General features: G+C 39.3%; 1 protein-coding gene across 1 annotated transcript in view; it reads left to right on the top strand.

The window, feature by feature from the left end:
• obe (obelus) overlaps nucleotides 1-16595 on the top strand; it is a 191283-nt gene that overhangs the window by 125034 nt on the left and 49654 nt on the right. The window contains exons 20-22 of the mRNA XM_068230014.1: nucleotides 5198-5334; nucleotides 6552-6725; nucleotides 11497-11722. Coding sequence (XP_068086115.1) covers nucleotides 5198-5334; nucleotides 6552-6725; nucleotides 11497-11722 — 537 coding nt within the window. The remainder of the gene's footprint in view (nucleotides 1-5197; nucleotides 5335-6551; nucleotides 6726-11496; nucleotides 11723-16595) is intronic.

The following is a 16595-nucleotide window of genomic DNA, read 5'->3' as shown; positions in this document are numbered from 1 at the left end:
TTGCTAAATTTAATGGCTTTAACAACTCCATTAACCGCATCATCAACAAATTCAAACACCGTCCAAAAACCACTTTATCTAAAGACACAATAAAACCAACTGCTTTTTCCACCTTCACTTTTACTCAGGATGCTTATAAAATAACTAATATCTTTAAAAAACATAATATGAAAATTTCTTTTAGAACTAACAATAGAAGTCTTGATATCTTACACAACTCTAAATCTCTAAATAAGTCTAATGCTTTTTCTAAATCTGGTGTATACAGATTTAAATGCAACAACTGCAGTTCCTCCTACGTCGGACAAACTGGCCGCAACTTCAATATCAGGTACTCTGAACATGTCAACGCCATTAAATACAACAGATTCTCTGCCATAGGACAGCACATACAAGACTCCAAACATAGTTTCACCAGTATTGACAGTGACATAAACATACTTAAAATCATTAACAAAGGCCCCCTCTTAAACATTACTGAAAATTGCTTTATCCACCTTGACCAGTACTTCAACCCTAATTTCAATTTAAACGACATTTCTGAAAAACCCGATATCCTTTTTGACTTCCTAATTCTTATTCTCAAAAATTCCAAATTCCAAAACCCCAATTCTATTTTCCATGTCTTACATAGTTCCCACCCACATTTTCTACCTCCAATAACCCACCCTCCTAACCCATCTTAAACTACCCCTCCTTCATTTCCCTATCTTATCTTTCCTCATTACCATCTAACTTCAATTTCTTTTATTCTTTCTCTTATTTCACTATCACTCTTCCTCGTTTAATTTATTCTCCTCTTTCAAAAAAAATAAAATAAAAAATAAAAATTGTCTTGCGCCAACTTCGACTACTTCAATCATAACCTAAAAATTTTTTCTTTTTAAAAATAGCGCACTGTGCATATAAGTTTTCATTTGTTTTCCGATATTGCGCTTTTTACTACATTTTTTTCTTCTCTCTACAATTGTTTTTTCAAGTCAACTGTTTACCAAGAACTTAACTGGAGTACGGGTGCTCATTCGGTTGTACTAATTGGCGTCGTATATTTTTATATACGTACTTGGCTTCCCGCAGCCGTGACAGGTTCTGGACCTTCGAAACGTTCTCCACTCTACTTTGGTGTTTGGCCGCAGCGCGTGACCTTGAGTGTGCCGTGCTGGTCACCGGGAGCTGGCGGCTTTCTACTACAGATCTGTTCGTCTGCGAATTCAAGCCTTTTTGATCTTCGCATGTTGATTGGTAGTGTTGTGACTTTGTGCAGGACAGAATGTGGTGTCGTGTCTTTGTGCCTAACAGAATGTGAAACTGACCTCCAACATTCATAAACATTTTACATGTTTTTTATGGCTGATGATGACCTAGACTAAGGTCGAAACCGGTCCCATTTAAATAGAAATGTGATTGCTACGTTTCTTTCTTTTGAGTATTGAATAGGTTGAACCTCCTTTCCAGTTATTTAATTTTTAACATTAATTACCGGTACGCGAGTTCAAAATCTCGGTACTTTATATTCAATTTTACAGGGGAATCTTCGTCGGTTTCCCGTGAAAACTTCTTTCAGTTCAGCATCTTTGATTAGGCTAGCCAAACTTCGAAAAATCTAATAACGCCAAGCCAAACGACAATCGACCACAAGTAGTTTTTAATTCTCTCATCTAATAAAATAAAGCACATTAGATACAAAAGCACCCAAAATGATGGCGAAATCTGTTCATTTCTTAATCTTTCATTGTAATTTGGTCTACGGTATACTGTTCGTAGTCAGTTTCTGGAAATCTTGTACCGCGCAAATTAGGCCTACATCGACTTTTAAAGGTTATGTTGAACTCGAAAACATGGTTTCGAATGTAAGTATCGATTCTTAAAAGTTCTCGAATGCATTATATTCAATTCTGCGCGTCACAAATCCAATCAAATTGGAAAGATAAAAGAAATGTAAAAACTTCAGAAATTACGGTTATTCGTGACCTTGAGGTCATCTGGAAAGCTCGCTCGCTGCACATGTCAGTACGAGTTTGAAATGACACCAACCATTTAAAATGTAACGTGCGCAAATAAAACGACTGCAGTTTTTGGCATTTTAACACGAAAACGTAACATTCCCAGTCTTACATAAGGACCTAAACAGTAATAGGCAATCCCAAGACCTCCCATGGCTTTCTTTTTTTTTTTTATAATGTAGGGTGCAACATCTGTTTCGGTCTCGCTAACATATCATGTACGATAATATCAAAAGGTACTGAATTTGTGTTAAGAAGGAGCAGTTTCGATTCCTGTCTGAAAGCCCAGTTACTCTGCAGTGCCCTGAGCAAAGTGCCGAAAACCTCTTCGGCAGTTTGATCGAAAAAATGTAAAAATATAAACATCTAACCCTGTACATAATATGGATGTTTTATAAGTGCGAACATATGACGAAACTCGTTCCGTCTTCAAGCAGAGCTATCGAAATGCGCCGTGTCTCCTTGCAATTGTTGTGGGCACCCTCTGCTTTATGATTTTCCGACATTCTCTAAACAATACCACCCGAATGCGATGCTAAGATGGTCTCTTATGCAAGTTCACCGCCGATCGCTTTTCTAGTACCGGTACAGTACTTGCTTTAATTATCGCAGTGACGGGGCGTTAACGCCAAGATCCATAAATATGCCATAGCCGTCCTTTCGTGAGATACAGTTTATTAAAAAACGATTGATCGAGGATTTAGCATTGATGGGACTGGAATTTCTGGACGGTTGATCCGGGAAAGCGTTTCTTCGAGGAACGGATAATGCGGGACTTTTACAACGTGATTTAATTACGATGCTCACGGGACCACATAATTTGAACGCATATTCCGGGAAAACGTATTTTCCGGGAACGGATAATCGAGGTTCCACTGTATCTGGATAATAAAAGCTTACAGTAAGTTTCCAGAACTCTTCATATATACCAAATTATAGTACAATAAGTCTAACATACGAACATTATGGAATTTTCTACTGGTTTCGACTCTATAGATTTTGAGGTTAAACCATACGTATTTGAGGTTATATAATTTTATACTGCATATTTACAGACAAATCATATATTAGTCATGTTTAACACTTAATAAAAGATAATTTAGCATTAAATAAACTATAATTAGAATATATTAAACATACTAATTGAAAGTTTTACACCAGTTACGATGTCGTACCTACGACAAGTTCTTCATTCTTAAGGATGCGCAAGTTCCTGTATCTCTGTTCATTTACCTCTTGTAGATTCCTGTTCTCCTACCCCAGATCCCCTTGTTTAGACTATAATTCTGATTTCATTCCTATCTGGTAAATTTGATAATTCTAGTTAAAGTCTTTCTCAATTAATTATTTCACAGAATTTCAATGCATTCTTTGCTCAAGGAAAAGAGAGAGGTTTCTGTGTGATATCAGCGTAGCGTTTGGTTAGTCACTTACGTGAGTTGGATAGATCAAATAACAAGGGATATAGAGGAGGGGAGAGGGGCATCAAACTGGAAGGAGGACGCAAGATGAAGGCTGTAGTTGGCACCCTGGCAATTGGAGCAAGAGATTGATGATGAATCCTGTTTTTGTAAGATGTGTGTAGTAGTAATAGTAGTAGTAGTTGTTGTTGTTTTTGTCTTCCTGTTCATTTATCCATTTATTCATGTTCACATAGTATCATCTTAGTGCTCATACTAGAAATTCCTTGACTATGAAAGTAGTATAGTGAAACCTTGTTAGTACGTTCCTCATTTACACGTTTTCCCGCTTAGCACGTCGTAAATTCAAAGTCCCAATTCTCATCGTATTTAATCTATATAAAAATGCCTCATTTATCACATGAATTTTCGCTATTACTGCTTAGTATGATCACATTTTTCCTTGCCCTGAAATTGTTATTTGCCATCCCTTGTGAAACAAACGTGATTTTCAACTCCGGTAAGATCCGTCGCCACAGTTGCGTGATTACGGAAAAAAGCCTTAAATTCCTGAACTTCACAGGATAACTTGATCCTTCAAGGAGCAAGCCGTTAGCCTCAGGAATGTTCAGTTTTGTTTGCCGGTTAGCAGCAAGATTGCTGAATAACACAGTAAGTCTATCTGTGCTTGTATTTCGCATTCCATTCAGAAGTTAGAAATTTATTTTGTGTTGAGTGGCACAGTGAAGTTTTTTGCGCATTATACGGTAGCCTATATCTGGATTAGCTGCTAGGCCCATTTAAACAACAATCATCATCAGCAAGAGGGTCGGGAATTTTAACCATAATTGGTTAATTTGCTGGCACGGGGGCGGGGTGTATGTGTCTTCATCATCATTCCATTCTTATCATGACGTGCAGGTCGCCTACGGGTGTCAAATCAAAAGACCTGCACCTGGCGAGCCAAACATGTTGTCAGACACTCCCGGCACTAAAAGCCATATGCCATTTAATTCCAACATCAAACTTCCTCGTGTGAAATTGACCAGCGTGGTGTATATTTGTCTTGTGATAGCCTAGCTATGGATACGGAAAAGGTGAAATTCCTTTCTAATGACGAAAACTATAAAATCTTTCAGAAAATGGACTGGCATCCGTATCTTTATGCGTGCAGAGTTCGCAAATTTTGAACTCGCACCTTACAGTTTCGCTCGATCTATTTGTCTTGGTCAAAGTTTTTCAAAACGGCAGCCATAGTCATTCTGTCGCAGTTGCACATGGCCGAGTATAACTTCCAATTCATTGTCTTAGAATGTGACCAGAAAATAATGTTTTATAACCCACTGCTCCAAAATAAAAGGCTTCTACTAACATTTTTTTAGAAAGTGTGATCTGCAATAATACTTCGATGTTTTTATTGGCCCCCGTGCATATGTTTTCATTTTTGTTGTTTGGTGTTTTTCACACCATTCATTGCACTTGTTATTTTATACGCCCCAGCAGAAAAGGTTTTCATATTTGTTCTCTCGTGGGTTTTGCACCTTTTAATACTTTCCTCTCATCTGGAGAAATGGTAGATATAGTTTTCACTATACCTGCGGATACACAATGTAAATTGCCTTCATGTCGGAAAATATCATATCTAGTGTTTCCATATCCCTGTTGGATAGTTTTTATTGGTATATTCATTAGTATGTTTTCTCGCTTAACACGTTCATTTTTGTTGTCCGCTGCAGAAACGTCTTAACGAGGTTTTACTGTACTTACGATTGTTATATTTTCTCTCCATTGCAGATCTTGGAAGAACAGCCAGTCACTTCTACATCAAGTACGATACAGTGGAGATCTTCAACTCTCTGATGGCTCCTGTTATGGGGAAAGGAGACATTTTAGCCATGATAGCCCAGTCTCAGGAGTTTGAACAACTCAAGGTGAGAACAGTTATCATAATAATAATTTAAAATATCATCTTCTTCAGTATGATTAATCCCACTTAGGTGGAGTTCCTGGTGTTCATATTCGTCCTCCACATGCCCACACTGTTTCATACTTTCTTGGCTGCTATCTGTCCGTCGCCTTGTGGCTCGTCCTCGGCTCCTTTTCCCCGGTGGAAGCAGTTCAGTGATCTTCTTCACCACATAATCTTCATTTCTTAACACAGCCATACCATCAGAGCCTAGCTTCTCTGACTTCCTCAGAAACTTCTCCTAATCACTTCATTTCTCACTTTTTCCAACCTTATACATCCACTTTACCATTCACATTTCTGCCTCGTCCAGTTTTTGTGCTCATCTCCTTGTTATCTGCCAAGTTTCTGCCCCGTATTTCATTGCTAGTCTCATCACGGTTGTGTGTACCTTCCCTTTTAATTTTTCTGACATCTTCTTGTCGCACTGTACATTCGATGTCTTTCTCCAGTTTAACCATCTCAACCATATCCTGCTCTGTATTTCCTCCTCCTGTGCACCATCTTGTTGGGTAGCTGTAAGTAGATATCTGAACGAACTTGCTGTCGAAATATCTACTCCAGACCTCCTGTGGGTGAGGGCGGTAGAGTAACACCCATGGTATCCCCTGCATGTCGTAAGAGGTGACTAAAAAGGGCCCCAGGGGCCGTGGAGTTGGGAGCGTGGGTTGGTAACCACGGGGCCCCGTAGCCAAGTCCTGGCATGGCTTCCACTTACTTATGCCAGGATCCTCACTTTCACCTGTCCTATCTGACCTCCCTTGGTCAACTCTTGCTCTTTTCTGACCCCGACGGTATTGGAGCACTCGAGGCTTAGGGAATGGCAGCATGTGAAGAAAAGGTCTGTACATTGTATGGAAGAGCTTGGTGTCAGGGGTATAGAGGAACTCCTGCAAGACATAATTTGGGTACCTCAGTTCCTTTAAGAAAACATATCATATTATTATTAGTATTATTATTATTATTATTATTATTATTATTATTATTATTATTATTATTATTATTATTATTATTATCATCATCATCATCATCATCATCATCATCGAACAACTAACAGAAGAAAACATGTTTATGGTCTGCAACGTAGTACTGAAACTTTTGGGACATTAGTAAATCTTCACTTTGTTCTTACTACTCCGTTTCAAAAATTGGTGACAATTCTCTTACTTTGTCTGTTTGAAGGTGCGAGATGACGAGCTAGACGAGCTGGATCAGCTGATGGACATCTGTGAAGTTCCTGTGCCTGGAGGTTCCGAGAATGTTCATGGTAAAGTGAACATCCTGCTCCAGACCTTCTTGTCTCGAGGGAGAGTGAACTCCTTCTCTCTCATGTCAGATCTTGCCTATGTCAATCAGGTAGGTTTCATCATCATCATGCACCACCACTTCCTATCCTGTGTGTGTTTCTTTCCCTTCTTTTTTGTAACTGCATAAATACACATCTGCAATTATAAAGGACAATATTTCTTTTGAACACATTGAAGACCCTGCCTTTAAGGTGGCATTGGAGGGCAGGCAGACCACCATAATTTGAAGGTGTTTTAAAAAATGTGGAAATTAGTAGGCAGGTTGCAATTGTAACACATATTTTATGAAAAATGAAAATTCACACCTGTTTTCAGTAATTTAACCGGGTCAGGAATGGAATGAATAAAGTCCCCATCTAGCAGTGAGGATAGGAGCTATGCCTACTGTCTTAAGCCTGTTGTACTCCTCTGGGGCAATGATTAACGACTGACAAATGAAATGATATTGGAGTGTTGCTGGAATGAAAGGTGATAGGAAAAACAAAAGTAAAACCTGTCCCGCTTCATCCAGCACAAATCTCACATGGAGTGACCAGGATTTGAACCACAGAACACAGCGGTGAGAGGCTGCCGTAGTGCTGCCTGAGCCACAGAGGCTTCTGTAACATTTGTATTATCAAATATGTCAAAGTGTCTTGTTTACAGATGAAATAATTGCTTTAATGGCTAGGCCACACCAAAGTTAATAAACAATGTTTAATGAAAACATTTCTCAACATAGTTAATAAATTTTTGTTAACAAACTTCTTTAAGATTATGTCCACACCAAAAAATCTGTTTGTGAGGTTACGATTCATAGGGTCAAGAAGAAAATAGATGCGAAGTGTGGCAAAGAAAAATATTGGAGAGGCATTTAGAATTAAGTTTGGAGAGAACACTTGTATCAGAACTTTTAATTAATGATGCAGCAGGCTTTCAAAATTTTCTCGAATGCCCCCACATGACTTTCAGTTCTTGTTGACAGTAATTAGGCTTGAAATTGCAAGAAATGATACAGATTATCGGAAAGCCAGCTCCACTAATGACAGGCTATTTTGTTTATAGGTATAACATTCAGATTCCTAGCGACTTCTCGTGGACATTTCGCTATTAATTTATCTAGAGTATCAAAACAAGTAATTTCAGTTATTGTACCTGAGGTGTTTGAAGCTTTATACAACAATCTCGAGGAATTGTTAAAGGTACAAAATAAAGAAAAGTCTTCATTTAACATACAGATGTATGGAAGGTTAGGTTATTCAGTGAGGAGCGAAGCTGGAGATGAAACTACATTAGAACACAGCTAAAAGAATATCATACAGAATTAAAAATACTATATATTAGAGCTTTTGCTTGCGATTTGATAGTTTTTAGAAGAAATAAGAAAGCAACATATTCTGGACTACGAATTTGCGTCCTTGCGCATGTGCCTACCGAAATGTTAACGGAAACACGAAAAGTTAACGAAAAGTTTCATTCACAAAAGTTAAAGATATTTTGTTTTTCAATGTGCTTGAAAAGTTAACGAACACGCCGTTGTGTTTATTAACAGTCAAAAATTCATAAACATTGTCAGTTAAGTGTTTATTAACAAAGGTAATGAAGACATCTTGTTGTGGACGCATCTTAAGATACGTTGAGTATTTTCACTTTACAAATAATTGCCTCTATGGCCTCCTGATCCCAAGATGGTGGGTTCAAACCCGGCAGAGGTAGTTGAATTTTTCAAGGGAGGATAAAAGTCCATTCGACACTCCACGTTGTAGGATGTCGGCGTGTAAAAGGCCTCTGGTGACACATTTAGTGTTTACCCGACAAAATTCGGTAAATAAACCGTGACCATAGACGCCCAAGAGAGATTTGGTTTACTCTGCCACCTAGTAGCCCTAGAATGAAATGGAACATCAAAATTGACGGGCACACAGGCAAGTGGTGTCGAATTAAAATGTCTGCTCATGGTAGCTGATGCCATACAATTATTAATTTACAAATTTTCCAAGAATATTCATGCACCTGTTTATTGCGTTCTACTGCACTGACAACCTCTATATTATACATACCCACATTCATTATCATTATAGACTGTTATGCTTTTCAGCGTTCAGTCTGCAAGCCTCTGAAAATTTGCTAAACGTCGCCACAATCCCCGATTTGCAACTAATGTTGTGGCCTCATTTAGTTCTATACCTCTTATCTTTAAATCGTTAGAAACCGAGTCTAACCATCATCGTCTTGGTCTCCCTCTACTTCTCTTACCCTCCATAACAGAGTCCATTATTCTCCTAGGTAACCTATCCTCCTCCATTCGCCTCACATGACCCCACCACCGAAGCCGGTTTATGCGTACATCTTCATCGAGTTCATTCCTAAATTAGCCTTTATCTCCTCATTCCGAGTACCCTCCTGCCATTGTTCCCACCTGTTTGTACCAGCAATCATTCTCGCTACTTTCATGTCTGTTACTTCTAACTTATGAATAAGATATCCTGAGTCCACCCAGCTTTCGCTCCCGTAAAGCAAAGTTGGTCTGAAAACAGACCGATGTAAAGATAGTTTCGTCTGGGAGCTGACTTCCTTCTTACAGAATACTGCTGATTGCAACTGCGAACTCACTGCATTAGCTTTACTACACCTTGACTCAATCTCACTTACTATATTACCATCCTGGGAGAACACACAACCTAAATACTTGAAATTATCGACCTGTTCTAGCTTTGTATCACCAATCTGACATTCGATTCTGTTGAATTTCTTACCTACTGGCATCAATTTAGTCTTCGAGAGGATAATTTTCATACCATACTCATTGCACCTATTTTCAAGTTCCAAGATATTAGACTGCAGGCTTTCGGCACAGTCTGCCATTAAGACCACGTCGTCAGCATAGGCCAGACTGCTTACTACATTTCCACCTAACTGAATCCCTCCCTGCCATTTTATACCTTTCAGCAGATGATCCATGTAAACTACGAACAGCAAAGGTGAAAGATTACAGCCTTGTCTAACTCCTGTAAGTACCCTGAACCAAGAACTCATTCTACCATCAATTCTCACTGAAGCCCAATTGTCAACATAAATGTCTTTGATTGATTTTAATAATCTACCTTTAATTCCATAGTCCCCCAGTATGGCGAACATCTTTTCGCTCTGTACCCTGTCATATGCTTTCTCTAGATCTACGAAACATAAACACAACTGCCTATTCCTCTCGTAGCATTTTTCAATTACCTGGCGCATACTGAAAATCTGATCCTGACAGCCTCTCTGTGGTCTGAAACCACACTGGTTTTCATCCAACTTCCTCTCAACGATTGATCGCACCCTCCCTTCCAAGATGCCAGTCAATACTTTGCCTGGTATACTAATCAAGGAGATACCTCGATAGTTGTTGCAATCCTTCCTGTTCCCTGACCCAATTTTTTCCTCTTGTAATTCTTTCAGTGTACCATACTTACCGTCATATTTTTTTTTTTTTTTGTAACTTTTCTCGGCCTAAAAAAACGGGGAAAGAAAATTATGCAAATCTAAATTAAAAATAGAAATGAAAAATTGAACCTAACTAAGTTACAAAATTTATTTAGGCCTAAAATAGTGCAAAATAATAAAAAATATGTATAACACAATTCATTTTAATAAAAATTGGAAGCCAATAAGATGTTCGCTAGCAATAATTATACGGAAACCGTCGTCTTTTAATGTTGCAAGAACCCGCTGAAGATAGGAGCCAAATACCTGAAATAAATTAGAATACTGTATTAGTTTAAAGTCCGTAAAATTGCGTACGCTAATATGCATTTCACTTCAAAGAAACAGACTTACCATGTCATTCATCGTCGCTTTCTTCCCAAGTCGTCTGTGATGAATCAGTCCCATTCTCTTCCATCTCCCAGATACAGTCATCTCCAGTTCCATCTAGTTTGTTGGAAATGCCGGTTTTCTTGAAACTGTTCACAATGTCTTGTGAAATCAGTCCCCATGCATGAACAATCCACTCACATTTTTTCACTGTGATCCTTCGGAAGTCACTGGCATAGAGATGTCCTCTTTCAAAGAGAAAGATTGTTCCTTTTCATGAACCGACGAAGCCAAAATATTTTTCAAGGTTTTTGCTACTTCTACAGCCCTTAACTGGAGCATCTTGTGGGAAACTGAAAACCCAACATTTCTCACTTGATTTACTTAAGAAACAACTTCTTTTTCAATTTCAGGATGCTTCCTTGGTTTTGATACGTGAAATGATAGTTATTTTCTTGGTACACTGTAATTTTTCTTTCTGTTTCCACCAGTAACACACATGTGATGTGCTACAGAAAATTCACAAGATGCAGCACGATTGCTGTTATTTTTTGCAAATTCTATTACAGACAGTTGAAATTGTGTGTCATGACTACTGTTTCTTTCCCATCATGTCACTGATAAACATTTCGGACAACAATTCACAGGTAAGAACGCTGCTGAAATCGATTACTGTACACGTGCGAGTCACAGCTGATAACAAGGACGAGTTATGGCTAGCGGTCACAGGTGTTTTCTGGCACTGGGCGCTGGAATATTGAGTAATCGGTCACTTCCTCCTCTCCTAGCATGGGAAACATGACCTGGAATTTCCAAACTAAATCCTGATTTCCATACATTGGCATGAATCACAAAGACAGGATAAGTCCGTGGTTCACAACTAGCAGAAACCGTAGATAAGGGGAGGAAATTATGCAATTTTTTTACAAATTTTCGTTCTAAAAATCAGGGAGGGAAAATCATATGAGTAAGTACGGTATCTTCATTAGTCGCTTTTCAGGGATCAACTCTAAATTTGGTGCCTTGTCTTGTTTTAATCTTTCCAGAATGCTGTCCGTATCGCACGTGCGCTGTTCGACATCCAGCTGCGCAAGAATAACCCGGTGATGGCTGGCCGCTTTCTCATGTTGAGCAAGATGTTTGAGCAGCAGCAGTGGGACTTCCAGAGTCCCATGAGACAGTTCCACATTCTGGGACCAGACATTATACAGAAGATAGAGGACCGCAAGCTCAGCGTGGAGAAGTTGAGGGAGATGGACCCCAAGGAGATTGGTGAGTACCTATAGGGAGAGAGAGAATCCACAAGGGATAGCTGTCCTACAACAAGGGTTAAACAAAGTGATAGTAATGTACTGTAATCCCATTCAGTTTCTTGTACAGTCGTAGTCGTCGGCCGCTACTCATTTCCGAGAATAGGTTTTTCTCCTGCAATTACATTCTGTTGGCTCTGTGGAGATGCTGCTGATGACTGAAACATGCAGCCACACAGGTCACATCTAAAAGTGGGTGGAAGACGTGGTTGTATCTGACGTAGTTTCTGCTTTTCATGGGTTTCAATTTCTTGTCTGAGACTTGTCTGCTCAAACAGTGCGACACCTTCTGCAGTAGCTATGTGCCAGTGAATACTGTTTTGTGCAGTTGTTGCCTAGCTGTTAGCATTTATGTTGGTACTCTTCATAGTCTTCTTAAGTTGGTCTTTATAATGTTTCAAAGGAGCAACTTGAGACCTTTTGCCATGACCAATTACACCGAACAGAAGTTGTTTGGGCAGTCTACTATCATTCATACGCTGCAAACCAACCCATCTAAGCTGATGAGTGATGATGAAGGCTTCTATGCTGTTCATATGCATCTTGTCAAGAACTGCCACCACTGCCTTTGTAGTCATCCCATTTGATGTTCATGATGGATCTAAGTTTCTGCTGATGGAAACATTCAGGTTTCTTTATGTCACGACAATATTGTCCAGGTTTCACATCCATATAGTAATGTTATGACTACAGCTCGGTACCTCATTAGTTTGGTATATATTTTGAGATCCTTATTCAAGAAAACTCGGTGGGAAAGGCGGCCGTAAGCTGCATGGGCAAAGCATATTCTATTTTCCACATCCTTTTCTGAGTTGCAGCAAGTAGTTAGAATACTGCCAAGGTAAGTGAATTGGTCCACCTCTTCAAGAGTTGTTCCTGCTATGGGGACAGTCAGTTCAGAGACAGTACCACCCAGTGCATCTCATACTATAGAGTTCGTGGTTTATAGCATTTAAAAATCAGAGATTTCGCTTTTTGATTTTCAAATTTAGTGTTTTGTAGCATCTAAATTTCTCATATTTAGTGTTTTGTAGCAAATTGGTTTAAAATAGGCATAATTTGCTAAATTGCACACACAACAGTTGGGAGTAAAATCATACTGTTTAATCACACATTGCTCGTCATGCAGTTTTGAATTCACTATAGAAAATAAGACAAACATCACATAAGACTGCAAGAAGTATTAACGCACACACACGAATATGCCTATTTACAAATTTACAAACCCAATTTCAAAGTGAAAAATACTATTCACATCGTATTTATTTATCACAGTACAGCACACCTACAAGGAATAGGAATTTCAATGAAGATTTAAGTACAACATGCCAATTGTTTAAACGGTGTCCTCCTTCATTCGAGACCGCCTATCAGTTACAATTATGTTGTGCTTGCTAAAAAAAAAACTCGGCATTGACACTGTTCGTAGAGGCCCAAATGCACAGCCGTGCTGCCGAGGCAAAGGAAGGACTGCAAAACATTTTTCTTCTTCAAGTCTTTGATTGCAAAGTCGGCACATCAGTATAGGCCTATCTGTATCGCTTACATAAAAATGTCCCAATTTGTGACTCTCGGCATACTGTTTGGTCGTCACTTCGCTTCTACGCATGGCTACCAGACAATAGAATAAATTGCTACTGTACCTTAACACAAAACTACTACTCAACACCAATGTCAAGAATAACTGACTATGATCAAGGGTCAACACAAAGAGAATGAACGTGTGTGCTTGAAAGTGTATTTGCTGTTTGTTTGATTGATTGTTCTTTGCAGTACTCTTTGGCCAGTGAAATATATTCCACACTTTGAATGATTTAACCCTTTGGCCTACCATTACTGTGAAAGGAAATATTCCCTTACACACCATTTATATTTTTGTTACTTTAACATAAATTTGACTAATCACGTACATAAGAATACACAGAGCAAAGTGAGCTTTTAGCTCGTCTATAGTAACAGGAAACCAATGTTTTTGTTCGTAAATATTACTGGTTTCAAGGGAAGCAGATGAATTAGCAAGAAATTTAGAGGCATAGGCATTGGTTTCCTTAGTAACATGATCCCAGAACTGCGGGGTTAGAAATTCATTCCCTACGTTCATTTCTTTCAGGTTATTTCCCAACCCCATCCTCACTATAGAGTGAATTTCAGAAACTGCTTTGCTCGTTACAGAAACACTCTTATTGTCAACAAGTTCATAATTCCAAGTATCATTTTACTAGACTTCTCACCCGCTCTTGTTGCGTTCTGGTTTTGTCACGAAGTTTCAATTGGCACTATCATCTAGGAACTGAAATCGGAATCTCTTTCATCACTGTCAGTTGAAGAAGAAGAAGAAGTATTTTCACTCTCCAGAGAATCGTTTCCACTTTCAACATCACTATTATCAAGCCAGTTACGAATAACCTCATCCATGCCACGCTTGGTTGCCGCTATGATTGTTTACAACGTGCGGCAAACTGAGGTGCTTTTTATTTTCCGTATTTCAGTTCAGAGTTACTAAAATACACAGAGAAAATAGCTTCAGGTATCATCTGACATCAATTGGGTAGGCTGCAAAACAAACAGAATAAATGTCTCTGACAGCTAACCGCGATTGTGAACTTATAAATACTCCGTTCACCAGGACGGAAGTGTCCGTCAAAGTATGTTACCGCCTTAGGATCGCAATGGGTGCCGTAATAATTCTTTCTCCTGAAATAAATAACAACATATATCTTATTTTTAAGAAAAATACATCGTTTTTAAAAAGATATATGTTTATTTCCTATGAAACCCGAGAGTTTCGCATCTATTTTGCATAAATACAGTGAAACTCGGTTAAGAAGTTCCCGCATAAGAAGTTTTCCCGCCTAAGAAGTGTGATATTCTTGGTCCCTTGATCAGTTGCATTAAGACATATGTATATTTTTCCCGTTTAAAGTGTTCTGTTGTAAATATATTTCCCGCTTAAACAGTTCAGATTTTAGAGCCCCTTGAGATAGAAAACGTCCGCTCAAAGCAGCCCGTGGTTAGAACCCTCCAGTCTCCGCGCAAGTTGCACCCTGTGTTAGACCGTGCGCGCGCTCGCGGTGTGTGTCTGGTGTCACGGAACATGTGCGGGCCTGCCACGGCCATATGACGTCACGCTATGACAACACGGACAGCAGATGATCACTCTCGACTTGTGGAATCGAATCGAACCCATCAGTCAAAATTTCCACTCCACCGTTCCATCTAGCGGAATAAAATCGAACGGGATTCTACGTAAGAAACAAAGTACGCAATGAATGATTTGATAAAACTTTAATGCAGTAATTTGCGGGCCGCGACAGGGTGAAGTCATTAATCGAGGTGGCCTAAACATTAATTAAAAACCGTAAAGTGCATTTGCCCACAACATTACTGTTAACCTACCACAAAACTGAATATTCTAACCTGTCTGATTTTTCATTCCCTTGCTTATTTCCTTCCAGGCATTCTGTTTTACGTTGTTGCAATAATACTTGTGGGCCTTGCCGTAGAGGAAATTACGTTTTTGAACTAAACTGATAAGATTTTCCGTGTCTATTACTAGTGAGGTGAATAAAAACAACTCCGCGACTCTATGCAGGAAACAGCCGATTTGCCAGCAGCCAGCTGGTACACATGCCGCCAAACAGCCGACCGAAAGATCCCGATCGTTTACGAAGTTGAACGAATGTTGATAGCCAACTGGGTGTTGAGGGAGGCACACATAGGCATTGCAATACCACGTGTTGGCATAAAATTGAAAGTTATTTTTAATTTTACCTTTATACGAGCTAAACATTGTATTATCGTGTCACTCGTAATTATTACATCACATTATTAGAACGTAGCACAAGGATGAGGAGACATCAAATAAAATTCTCGCGGGGAAAGAAACTGTTTAAGTTTAGATGTGCTAGCGTTGCTACTGCACCTTTATCTCTCCCACGTAATACCCCGGATACATTTCCATGCACTAATTTCTACAAACTTCGAACCTGTGTTTCTTTTCTTCATTACCTATAGCATGAAGAGGATTGAAGCGGGAAAATAAACTCAATACTGGCTTGGCCATGGGGTACTTGTGAAACAGCCAGAAACTACGCCCGTTGCCGTGACAACCAGTAGGAATGCAGGGGCGATTTAGGCCTAGGTTCTAAGAATCTCTTAAGAGTAAGTTGCTAGATTTCCCATTTGCTGCCGTTATCCTTGAAGCAGGTGTCAGGGGTGTGAGGAAGATAGAAAGCACATGCTAACAAACTAGTACACGTCTTGTCTTTGCTTCTTGTAAGCCTAAGCTACGGATTGCCAAGCATAGTGTAGCGTCGTAATTAGTATGAATAGGAGTAGGAGAAGTTACTTGTACTTGTAATATCAACGTACAAGCTTTTTTTAAAAAGTGAAAATAAGCGCAACTCAGAGGAAAGAGATCAAGCGAAAGGCACTAATAATAAAAGACAAAGTGGAGATTATAAGGAAAGTGGCGTCATCTACACTTTCTCGTGTTGCTTTGGCAAAGGAGCTGGGGATGCCGCCGTCTACTTTGAACGATATTATAGCGAAGAAAGAAGAGATCTCTGCTTCTGCAGGGAATACTTCAGCAAATTGTAAGGAAGTTAAATCTGAAAAGTACGATGAAATAGAACAAGTTCTGCTAATATGGTTTAAACAGCAGCGAAGTTTAAACATACCTTTCAGTGGGACTATTGTGCAGGAGAAAGCCTCATGCAAATTAAGGGTACCTTTTACCGCGTCGAGCGGGTGGCTGGAACGCTTTAAAAATCGAGCCGGCATCGTTTACAAAGCCGGCCCCGTGGTGTAGGGGTAGCGTGCCTGCCTCTTACACG

This window comes from Anabrus simplex, chromosome 13 (genome assembly GCF_040414725.1).
Source record: "Anabrus simplex isolate iqAnaSimp1 chromosome 13, ASM4041472v1, whole genome shotgun sequence".
NCBI lineage: Eukaryota > Metazoa > Arthropoda > Insecta > Orthoptera > Tettigoniidae > Anabrus > Anabrus simplex.
This window is presented reverse-complemented; position numbering and strand designations above follow the sequence as displayed.